At 43.7% G+C, this 12,699-nt stretch overlaps 1 protein-coding gene across 1 annotated transcript in view; it reads left to right on the top strand.

Annotated features, from left to right (window-relative positions):
• The window catches only part of LOC144506052 (cilia and flagella-associated protein 47-like), a 106,510-nt gene that overhangs the window by 52,207 nt on the left and 41,604 nt on the right, over positions 1-12,699 (top strand). The window contains 2 exon segments of the mRNA XM_078231871.1: positions 1,687-1,870; positions 10,569-10,668. Of these exon segments, the coding sequence (XP_078087997.1) occupies positions 1,687-1,870; positions 10,569-10,668 (284 nt within the window).

Here is a 12,699-nt window from a genome sequence, read left to right on the forward strand (position 1 = left end):
AGGTTTACAGCATGGAAACAGGCCCTTCGGCCCAACCTGTTCATGCCGCCCTGTTTTTACCATTAAGCTAGTCCCAATTGCCCACGTTTGGCCCATATCCCTCGATACCAATCTTGCCCATATAACTGTCTAAATGCTTTTTAAAAGACAAAGCCTCTACTACTACCTCTGGCAACTCATTCCAGACACCCACCACCCTCTGTGTGAAAAAATTGCACCTCTGGACCCTTTTGTATCTCTCCCCTCTCCCCTTAAACCTATGCCCTCTAGTTTTAGACTCCCCAACCTTTGGGAAAAGATGTTGACTGTCTACCTCATCTATACCCCTCATTATTTTATAGATCTCTATAAGATCATCCCTAAACCTCCTACGTTCCAGGGAAAATAGTTCCAGTCTATCCAGCCTCTCCTTATAACTCAAACCGTCAAGCCCTTGTAGCATCCGAGTAAATCTTTTCTGTCCTTTTTCTAGTTTAATAATATTCTTTCTATAATAGGGTGACCAGAACTGTACACAGTATTCCAAGTGTGGCCTTACCAATGTCTTGTACAACTTCAACAAGACATCCCAACTCCTGTATTCAATGTTCTGACCAATGAAACCAAGCATGCCAAATGCCTTCTTCACCACCCTGTCCACTTGCAACTTCACTTTTGAGGAGCTATGAACCTGTACCCCTAGATCCCTTTGTTCTATAACTCGCCCCAACGCCCTACCATTAACTGAGTAAGTCCTGCCCTGCTTCACCTCGCATTACTTCGCAAAAGCATCATCTCGCATTTATCTAAATTAAACTCCATCTGCCATTCATCAGCCCACTGGCCCAATTGATCAAGATCCCGCTGCAATCCTAGATAACCTTCCTCACTCTCTGCTATGCCACCAATTTTGGTGTCATCTGCAAACTTACTAACCATGCCTCCTAAATTCTCATCCAGATGACTAATGTAAATGACAAATAACAGTGGACCCAGCACTGATCCCTGAGGCATATGGGCTGGTCACAGGGTTTGAGGGGGGAAATCTGCGGATGTTGGGGTGGTCGGATGCGTCAGGTTGGGTTGGAAGGAGTTTGGTTCCGGTCAGATAGGAGGTTGAATCAGCAGGTTGGGTTGGTTCGAGGTTTTAATTCTTCCTCAGTTTTCTGGGTAACTATTTGTGCAACTATGCAAAGGTTTGGATTTGAATAGCATTTTTGGATGTTTCCCAGTGCAGTGCAATTGCTCAGAGACAGTAAGAACTTCTGAGCAACTGTCGTGTAAACCCTTACCTGGGAACCTTCGAAGGGGATTCCCAGCGCATCTTTGGGGTACCTCCCCAATCTGACACCGGGGAGCTCGGAAGTTACGGCCCAGGATAGTAACTTTTTTTTATCTCTGCCATTCTTCATGTTGCTGCTGTGTTGGGTACAGCTTTATGCCCTTAATTCAACGGTCTTCAGTACAAGACAATTGAAGATATAATGAAACATTTTACAGAAAGATTGTCATGCTCTTTAATGCAAAGCAGCAGGACGAAGGAATTGCTCTGAAAAATTTAGATGCAAGTCGCTCAAATTTTTCAAAAACATTCATAATTTTCATTTAAATCTAGCAGCATAATCTGCAAATGGCTCTTATTGTGATATATTGATATTGTCATATATACTGATTCATTGTTATAAAATATATTAATTTTATCTTTAGGGAATTTGAAAAGTTTAACAATGCGATAGATATTGGTCTGAGACCAGCGGAAGGACTGCAATCTCCATTTCCTGAAGTCATACCCTATACCCGAAAGAGCAATGCACCAAAACCTTGTACTTCAATCCTGTCACCGAGATTACTCAAGCTGACAGTCAGGCACACCCCTCCAGTAGAAAGACCGGTAAGTTAGTTTCATTTAAGTCCTACCAGTTAAGGTAAAATGATATAGCATTCATGTTATAATTAGAAATAGAAACAGAAGATGCTGGAAGTTATTCAGCTGCTCAGACAGAAGCGGTGAAGAAACAGATTTAATGGGCCAAATTCGTATTTTAGGGCTGGGACCCTGACTTCAGGATCATTTCTGGGTCCCACTCCCACTCCAAGTTGGCGCCTCATGGCTGATGAAATTTTCAAACAAAATGCTCAACATCCAATTAGTGGCAGCGGAGGAGTGGGCCAGCAGCATGTCAAGTTCCAATGGAAGGTTTGGGGGGGGGGGTTGGCGGTGGTGGTGGGGGGAGGTGGGGGGTGGGGGGGGAACAATGAACCATTGTCTCCGTTGAGGTACATGTAGAAGTGGTGGGTGGATAACATTGTGGTGATTCCTTCGAGGGCAGCCTGGTCAGCCAGATAATGCAGGCATGGCTGGAGGTGTTGTATGCTTTGTCAGCAGGACATGGCTACAGTGCCAGAAAGGCTTCAATCATCTTGTGACAGCTGGTAAAGTGAGGACAGCGTGGCACCTGGATTAAAGGTGTTCAGTCCTGACCAGCATACCCATGAGCTGAGCAGCCTTATGGTCCATAGTGCCCTGGAACATGTGGTAATACTGGGTTGGCATTTTGGGCTCACATCTCAAGCACTTGTGGAGGAGGCAATGCACGGCAGCAAACTCAGATGTGTTTGACCTTCTGGAGGTGGTGAAGGGGGGCATTGTTGTCTTATTTCTTTCACCTGACATAGAAAGAGCACAAAGTTCCAAGAAAGAGCTTGTCCACAGTCTGGGTACTCAAATGGAGGAGGAGGCCCTTCAGATTGCCAGGCTGGCAATGCATTAGCAAGCTGACAATGGTGAGATGGGAGTCCATCAAAGACGGGATGAAACTCAAGGTGACTGGCATGAACTTTCTCCTCGGTTTCCTCCATGCCAATACATTAGCTCTTCTAGTCTGATGCAGGTCTACAGAAACAGTTGGGCTGATAGAGTTGAGTATTCTATCCAGCTCCTTATGTTTAGTAGAGAGCCTGTGATTGAGCAGGAACTTTAATATGCCGGTATGGCGCTGTCATCTTCATCAGCAGGGGAAGAAGCAACCAAGCCAGCACCATCATATTAGTTATATCCTCCTGGGGCAAGAGATGAAGATGTCCAAATATCTACAATGCCTCAGGCAGCACCTAGTCATGAGCGGAGAATGGAGGAGTCCAACTATGCCGTGTGTTCTGTTATGTTTCAGGAATATGAGTGCATGAGCTCACTCATTGAAAGAGTGGCCTACCTTGTCGAGAGCCAAGTGTGGTATCACACTGAGTGATGCAGGAAGAGTGCACTCGCACACATGGAATGTATGCCATTCCAGGAGGAAAAAACAGTAAAGCAAGAAAATAAGAATACTGGTCCAAACTCTCTTCTTTTCCTTTTGGACATTCTGTGGCATTGACTGGTCAGTGACATTCGTGGTGCAAAGATAAATGGAGTGGATGCCACCTGTGCCTAGGTGGTGGATCGCTCTGAAATTCATGTGTGCCACGATAGGACTGCAGTAAGCATCAGTGATACTGAGGGCTCCATCCCTTAAGGAACAAAATGTTAGCATCCCCTTGGCCCCTCTGGCGTTTCTATGCAAGAAGGCCTTATGATGCAGACGAGGCAACCTGTGGCAGAGCCTCCACTGACACAACAGGAACAAAGATGATCATCATAGACATCTCAGCCACATGCACAAACATGCTAAGAGCTTGCCTCCACCAGCTTCTCAGCCACAGCAGAATAACCCACAAAGGTGGATGTGAGCAGAAGGAGCTTTGTCAATAGTTTCACCTAGTGTCTGACTTGTGTGACTTTTATCATGGTTTATATTAGTTTATAAGGATTTCATGTAATAAAAATGCTGATGTTTGGACCTGCAAAATTTGATGTAATTAAGGCAGAAGAATGATGAAGTGGGGGAGGGAGACACATGTGTGTTTGCAGAAATTGTGTTGGAGTAGGCTGAGGCTTGTCTTCCAGATAGTGTGGGGAACAGTGGAAAGGCTTTGGATACATTCCCTCCCTCTGGAAAAGTTGAGTTTCTGAGCTATGTGCCTTCCCAAATAAGTTGCCTTCAAGAAAAATGTCTCTGAATTAATATAGTCCAAGCCTCCCTTCCATTCTGGTCAGTGCTTTGATTCTTCAGTTGGACCTATGGAAGGCCTCGCAAGGCTGGTTGACCCTGATCCACAGATTCCTCTTCCTCCATTGTAGTGCATCTGTGCATCAATTGAATGGTTATGCCAGAAGCTATTTCCTCAATGAATAACCCTTTTCTCCCAGAAGTCACCCAAGTATTCTCTCCAGCAGCATGAACAACTGAGGGACCTGTGAATGTTTAAGGATGATGGTACCATGGCAGCATGACGAAACACCTGTGCTGGTTGAACATCCAGTAAATGTTGAGTATAGGTTAATTCCTTCCTATTTATGAATGTCACTAGCTACTCAGCAAGTGCCTCCGTAGCCAAATTAATGGAATTAGTAACTGAGGGAGTCCAGAGATGGCGACAAACCCCACCACTATCAGTGCATGCATGATTTGATCAGTGGTGAACTCAATATAATTAGATGCCATTCCAAACAGGGTATACCTGCCTTATGCTGTGATGGCCAGCCACTTATGGGATGCCAGTCAGGTCTGCTGATGCCTCTGGGAAGGGTGCAGAGGCATAGAAGTTCAGTGCCACTGTCACTTTAACAGTTACTGCCAAGGCATGCTGATGCCAATAGTGAGAAGTAAGGTGCACCTCCACAAGGGTGCACAGTTCTGTTTCCATTTGCCTTGACTGAAGTATCCTCTGGCAGCACTGTTGCTCTGTCATTCAGGAAGTTCATTTTTTGTTGGTTTACCCTTTGATACAGGTATTGCCTTCATTGCCCTTTCTGCCCCTCGTGCATCACCTCAATGCCAGTCAGGACCAATGGATTGTATTTTCTGTTGGAGAATTCGCTACTCATCTCCAACTCAGTCCCTGGTCCAGCAAGAGCCTTCCTTGACAGCAGATGCATTGGAACGGCTGCATGGACACTCCTGTTCTGCCTCATTGACCCTTGGAGGTTCACTTCCCCCTCACACAATTGGTCCAGTGCTTACTGATCAAACTCTCTTTGACATCTACAATAGACACTGGATGCCACTGAATGAAGGGCTCTTTGATCATTCCTCTTTCTTATGCACTGCATTTAAATACACCCACCTCCATGATTGTCTCCCCACTGTGTTTTTGCCTCCTCATGGATGTGGTTGAAATGTTGCATGTTTCCTGTGACTCACCTCCTCAGTTGCTTTCTGTGCTTCAATTAGCATGTTTACATAACAAATTGATGACCCACCTCTGTCAGGTGGTTCACATTGCCTAAATCTCACACTTCCATCAAAATTGCTTGGATGAGTGCCCGTGCTGGGAAGCTGGCACAACTCTTGGTGGCTCACCCAGCTCCTCTGTCCAGTGACAATCCAGTCCAATGTTTCAGGTTGAGGAACTTTCATCGGAGTGGGAACAGGAGCAAAAACTATTTTTCTCTCATTTCTGATGATTTTTGATTTGACTTATTATTGTCACATGTATTGGCATATAGTGAAAAGTATTGTTTCTTGCACACTATACAGACAAAGCATACCATTCATAGAGTACATATGGGAGAAGGAAAGGAGAGGGTGCAGAATGTAGTGTTATAGTCATTGCTAGGGTGTAGAGAAAGATTAACTTTATATAAGGTACGTCCATTCAAAAGTCTGATGGCAGCAGGGAGGAAGCTGTTCTTGAGTCGGTTGGTACGTGATCTCAGACTTTTGTATTTTTTTCCCAACGGAAGAAAGTGGAAGAGAGAATGTCCGGGGTGCATGGGGTCCTTAGTTATGCTGGCTGCTTTTTGGAGGCGGTGGGAAGTGTAGACAGAGTCAATGGATGGGAGGCTGGTTTATGTGATGGACTGGGCTTTGTTCACAACTCTTTGTAGTTTCTTGCGGTCTTACTCCTTTGTTTTACTGACATTGAGGCAGAGATTATTCTTGTTGCACCATTTCACCAGATTTTCAATCTCTTTCCTGTATTCCGTCTCATCATTGTTTGAGATCCGATCAACTACGTGGTGTCATCAGCAAACTTGAAAATCGAGTTGGAGGGGAATTTGGCCACACAGTCATAAGTGTATAAGGAGTATAGTAGGGGGCTGAGGATACAGCCGTGCGGGGCACCAGCGTGAGGATAATCGTAGAGGAGGTGTCATTGCCTATCCTTCCTGATTGTGGTCTGTGTGTTGGGAAGTCTAGAATCGCAGAGGGAGGAGCTGAGCCCTAGGCCATGGAGTTTGGAGAAGAATTTTGTTGGGATAATGGTGTTAAAAACTGAGGTGTGGTCAATAAATAGGAGTCTGATATAAGTGTCTTTGTTATCCATATGTTCCAGGGTTGAGTGTAGGGCCAGGGAGATGAAAGCCCATTGCAGATGCTGCTTGACAGGCTGAGTATTTTCCAGCAATTCCTGATTTTATTTTAGGTATTTAGCATCCATAGGATTGTGCTCATGTTATGATTAGAAATGCTGAATCATCTGGTGAAAGTATCCTTACAAACTACCAACGCCACGTACCTTTATATTTTCTTTCTTTCATTCTATTATAATATTTTTTTTCTCTTTCCTATCAAGGAATTGGCATGTGGCGATGGAGGTTCCATGGGCGCAAGTGACAATTTTCGAAAGATGAGTTGCAACAATAAATACCAGGTGGAGTGGCATAGAGATAGGGAGGAGGAACGAACAAACATGAGCCTTCTCCGAAACTTTTAAACTTATATCCACACACTACACTCCAGCAAGGCTTTTTGTATGGTTTTCAGGACAGGATTGCCAAGCTTACTGCCAGCGACCTGGGAGAAAAAGAAGATCTTTGTGTCATCAGCCAATTTAGCAACCACGCCTTTAGTCCCATCATCCAAGTCATTTATATAAATTTTAATAAGTTGAGGTGCTAGCACTGATCACTGTAGTGCACCACTCATCACATCCTGCCAACCAGGAAAAGACTCATTTATGTCAACTCTCTGTTTCCAGTTGGTTAGCCAATTCTTAACCCATGTTGATATGTTATCCACTGCACCTGAATGTTTATTTTCTGCAATAACCTTTAATGTGGCACCTTACCAAATGCCTTCTGGAAATCCAAGTATAGTACATCCACCAGTTCCTCTTCTTCCACGGCACACGTGACTCCTTCAAAGGAACCTGGGACCTACTGATCCATGGTTCAGCTACTCTTTGACCTACATCTATATCAACTTCACCTCTTTCCCTATCCTCATGTCCAATGATTCTCTTTGTGTCCAACAATCTATCAATCTCAATTCGGAATATACTAGTTGATGGTGGCAGCGGATGGGCGGGGGTGCACTTGGAATTTCATAAGTAAAATGCTACTTAAATCTAGCAGCAGCTCACAGATTCTCCTACAGGTGACTTAGGCTTAAAACTGACAATTCACTGATGACTTTGTAAATATCATATCACCTTTTCCTCTTGAGAAAGAAAAAAGAAATACTTGCATTTATTTTGTGTTTTTCATAATGTCATAATGAGTATTTTAAAAATAACTACTTTGTTCACTTGAGTTATTACAGCATCATTCGGTGTTCTGGTTGCAATCACTTCAATCTCTTCATTAGAAAACAGAACAATTTACAAACAGAGTATATTAGCAGAAAGGGCACAATATGAGTTTACATTTCTTCTCATTATGTACATATGAAATAGGAGAAATAGGCCATTGAGCCCCTTGAGCTTGCTCCGCCATTCAATAAGGTCATAGAAACATAGAAACTAGAAGCAGGAGTAGGCCGTTCGCCCCTTTGAGCCTGCTCCATCATTCATTTTGATCATGGCTGATCATATTCAATATCCTGATTCCCCCACCCCCTCTCCCCCCATGTCCCTTGGCCCCTTTAGCCCTTGGAGCTATATCTAATTTCTTCTTGAAATCGGACAGTGTTTTGGCCTCACCTACATTCTGTGGCAATGAATTCCACACATTCACCACCCTCTGGGTGAAGAAATTTCTCCTCACCTCAGTTCTAAAAGCTTTATCCCTTATCCTCAAACTATGACCCCTTGTTCTGAACTCCCCTACCATTGAGAACATTCTGAATCTACACTGTCTAGTAAAGTCTCAGGCTTGGTTGGTTTTAAGATTGGTGCTGTATTTTATTTTCAGTCTTCTAAGCTCTAGTGAATATAATCGTCTCCTCATATGACAGACCTGCCATCCCAGAAATCAGCCTGGTAAACCTTCGCTGTACTCCCTGTATAGCAAGGACATCCTTCCTCAGATAAGGACACCAAAACTGTACACAATACTCTAGGTGTGGCCTCACCAATGACCTATACAACTACAATAAAACATCCCTACCCCTATACTCAAATCCTCTTGCTATGGAGGCCAACATACTATTTTCCTTCTTTACTGCCTGCTGTATCTGGACGCTTACTTTCAGCGACTGATGCATGAGGACACCAAGGTCTCACTGAGTATCCACCTCTCTCAATTTACACCCATTCAAGTAATAATCTGTCTTCCTATTATTGCTACCAAAGTGGATAACCTCACATTCATCCACATTATACTGCATCTGCCATGCAGCTGTCCACTCACTCAGCCTGTCCAAATCACGCTGAAGGTCATGGCTGTTCTGTTTGTATTTTGCATTCCACATTCTCCGATCTACCCCACTAACCTTTGATTCCTTTGCCTAACTAGAATCCATCTACCTCTGCCTCAAAGGTATTTAATGACCCCGACTCTGCTGGCTTCTGAGGCTGTGTTCCAAAGATGCACAATCCTCTGAGAGAAAAAAATTCTCCTTACCTCTGTCTTAAAAGAGCGACCCTTAATTTTAAGATAGTACCCTCTAATTCTGGACTCACAAGAGGAAACATCCTTTTCACATCCTCCTTGTCAGGACCTTTCAAGATCTTACATACTTATATATACATGGTATCACCTCAAATAAGAAAATGCTTATACATTATTTTTGCTATGCAAGTTAGAATTTTTCTCCTTTCTCTCCTGACAGACTTTTAACTGCACATTGCCTTTTATGATTCTCTTTAGCTTAACTCTTAGCATTTTGTCCATTTGGCGTAGATAACAGCTTTCCTGTGATTTTGGACAGTTTGAACAGTTTGGAACAATCTGTTGATCAAACTTTACCACACTTAAGTGTTTCTCTCCCACACTTTCTCTTCAATTCTCTCTCTCTCTCTCTCTCAGATATAAATATCAACAGTCAGGATATCCTAAAGAAATTTGCAGCCCAAGACTTACTTTTGAAGTGTACCACCTGTCGTAAGAAAGTGCTGAGCCATTTTTCACACAAGGTCCCAGAAACAGGAACGAGATAAATAGGCAAGGCTAAATGTTGCCCTGGACACCAGGAGAAGTGTCTACTGCTCCTCTTTGAATATGGTGTGTGGATCTTTTACATGCAGTTGACAGGACAGATGGGGATTCATGTGTCCTCTGAAAGATGGATATGTAATTATATTTAAAAAAACACATTGATCTGGATTTTGCAGACAGTCATGAAGCAAGGATGTTACCACTGAAGCTTTTACAGAGTGATCTAGTGACCTGTGTGGTGTGAACTTTAATCTCCTCATAGCATTCTTCAATGGGGATTCGCAGAGTGGAGTTGCAGTGATCACATCAAGCTGTCCCAGTGACCAGTCATGTTAAAATATTCTCACAGACAGCCAACCAGGGAATGAAAAGTATTAAAATCAAATTACTTAAACAAATTACATAGGGCAAAATAAAGATTGGGACACCTCAAATATCTTGAGAAAGTATTTTTAAAAATTAAAAATTTAGTTTCGAAGGTCTAGTGATTAATCTTAATCGTGACATTTAATGGCCCTCTACAAATATAGAATTACCTTTTGAAGGACTGGATCTGTTGCTCAGCAAAAGTTATTGCTTAGACTGCCGTTAAAACCCAACTGCACCTGAACAGGTTGAATCATTTTATTGGGTTTCTAACGACAATGTGAGAGTGAAAAAGGGAAGTTTGCACCGCATCAACTGATTGAAATGATTGCCAGTTTTAATGGGGCAGTGCACAGCACAGCCTGTGGCAAAGTAGTAAATGACAGACAGCAACTTCAAGATCTCTCCATTCATCTGCACTTGAAAGATGCAGACGGAAATACCTGTTCATATTTTAAAAAAACCCACAACATCCAGGCCACTATTTCTAACTTGTTACATGGGATCTTTTTCTTCTAAATGGGAAATAGAAGAAGAAAGGAACAAAGGAAGAACTTGCATTTATATGGTGTCTTTCATGACATTAGGTTGTCCCCAAAAACACTTCACAATCAATGAATTAATCCGAGTAGCTTCACAAAACCACTGAAGAGAAATATCAGCCTGAAGATAAGAGTTTAAACAGCAGTTTTTAGGGGTTATTAAAGGGAGAGATATTGACCAGAAAAACCAGAACACATCAATGTCGGAAAACAAATGGTCAATGTATTTATAGATATCTTATTGTGCTATTGGGTGGGGAGAAATGTAACTCTTTTCTCTTTCCATTAGAAGCACATTTGATCCCCTTTTAATTGATTTACAGCAGGCAAGGGATGGCCTTAATGCTGTTCCATCCTCACTTCAAGAGGAGAATGATTGCAATTTGATTCTGACATCTCAACAGCTTCACCAAATATCTATTGGTAAGTTAAATATTAGTTTATGACTTTGGTATTTACAATTCTGTTCTGAATAATCGATTTAGTAGAGATGATCACGCTCCTGGCAGGAAACTGCATTTGCAGATTGGAAATTTGGTTGTTCGTTTTGCATGATTTTCCAACCATTTAACTTAATGTCTAGATATTGATCTCTATCGAATGCATGTATCTTGTATGTGGTCCCAATATTTGTTGTTCACCACTGAAAGTGCCATGTTGGACAGTGAGTCCTTAAATGTTGAGCTAAGACTGGTTAGTTCAGAAGGTTAGAGTGTAATGCTTAATGGTGACGATCCTGTGGGTTCAGTCCCAATGCCAGCTGAGGTCTGCTTTGGGGCCTGGCTCTTCTATTTGCACAGTAAGAAGTCTCATAACACCAGGTTAAAGTCCAACAGGTTTATTTGGTAGCAAATACCATAAGCTTTCGGAGCACAGCTCCTTCGTCAGATGGAGTGGATATCTGTTCTCCAACAGTGCACAGACACAGAAATCAAGTTACAGAATACTAATTAGAATGCAAATCTCTACAGCCAGCCAGGTCTTAAAGGTACAGATAATGTGGGTGGAGGGAGCATTCGACACAGGTTAAAGAGATGTGTATTGTCTCCAGACAGAACAGCTAGTGAGATTCTACAAACCCAGGAGGCAAGCTGTGGGGGTTACTGATAATGTGACATAAATCCAACATCCCGGTTTAGGCCGTCCTCATGTGTGCGGAACTTGGCTATCAGTTTCTGCTCAGTGACTCTGCGCTGTCGTGTGTCATGAAGGCCGCCTTGGAGAACGCTTACCTGAAGATCCAAGGCTGAATGCCCGTGACTGCTGAAGTGCTCCCCCACAGGAAGAGAACAGTTTTGCCTGGTGATTGTCGAGCGGTGTTCATTCATCCGTTGTCGTAGCGTCTGCATGGTTTCCCCAATGTACCATGCCTCGGGACATCCTTTCCTGCAGCGTATCAGGTAGACAACGTTGGCTGAGTTGCAAGAGTAGGTACCGTGTACCTGGTAGATGGTGTTCTCATGTGAGATGATGGCATCCGTGTCGATGATCCGGCACGTCATGCAGAGGTTGCTGTGGCAGGGTTGTGTGGTGTCGTGGTCACTGTTCTCCTGAAGGCTGGGTAGTTTGCTGCGGCCAATGGTCTGTTTGAGGTTGCGTGGTTGTTTGAAGGCAAGAAGTGGGGGTGTGGGGATGGCCTTGGCGAGATGTTCGTCTTCATCAATGACATGTTGAAGGCTCCGGAGGAGATGCCGTAGCTTCTCCGCTCCGGGGAAGTACTGGACGACGAAGGGTACTCTGTCCACCGTGTCCCGTGTTTGTCTTCTGAGGAGGTCGGTGCGGTTTTTCGCTGTGGCACGTCGGAACTGTTGATCGATGAGTCGAGCGCCATATCCTGTTCTTATGAGGGCATCTTTCAGCGTCTGGAGGTGTCTGTTGCGATCCTCCTCATCCGAGCAGATCCTGTGTATTCGGAGGGCTTGTCCGTAGGGGATGGCTTCTTTTACGTGTTTAGGGTGGAAGCTGGAGAAGTGGAGCATCATGAGGTTATCCGTGGGCTTGCGGTACAGTGAGGTGCTGAGGTGACCATCCTTAATGGAGATGCATATGTCCAAGAATGCAACCGATTCCGGAGAGTAGTCCATGGTGAGTCTGATGGTGGGATGGAACTTGTTGATGTCATCCTAGAGTTGTTTCAGTGATTGCTCACCATGACTCCAAAGGAAGAAAATGTCATCGATGTATCTAGTGTATAGCATCGGTTGAAGGTCCTGTGCGGTGAAGAAGTCTTGTTCGAACCTGTACATGAAGATGTTGGCATATTGAGGTGCGAATTTTGTCCCCATGGCTGTTCCGTGTGTCTGGATGAAGAACTGGTTGTTGAAGGTGAAGATATTGTGGTCCAGGATGAAGCGGATGAGTTGTAAAATTGCATCTGGAAACTGGCAGTTGATGGCATTGAGTATTGAGGCCATTGCAGCAATGCCATCATCGTGGGGGATGCTGGTGTGGAGT

Source organism: Mustelus asterias, chromosome 17, assembly GCF_964213995.1.
Source record: "Mustelus asterias chromosome 17, sMusAst1.hap1.1, whole genome shotgun sequence".
Lineage (NCBI taxonomy): Eukaryota > Metazoa > Chordata > Chondrichthyes > Carcharhiniformes > Triakidae > Mustelus > Mustelus asterias.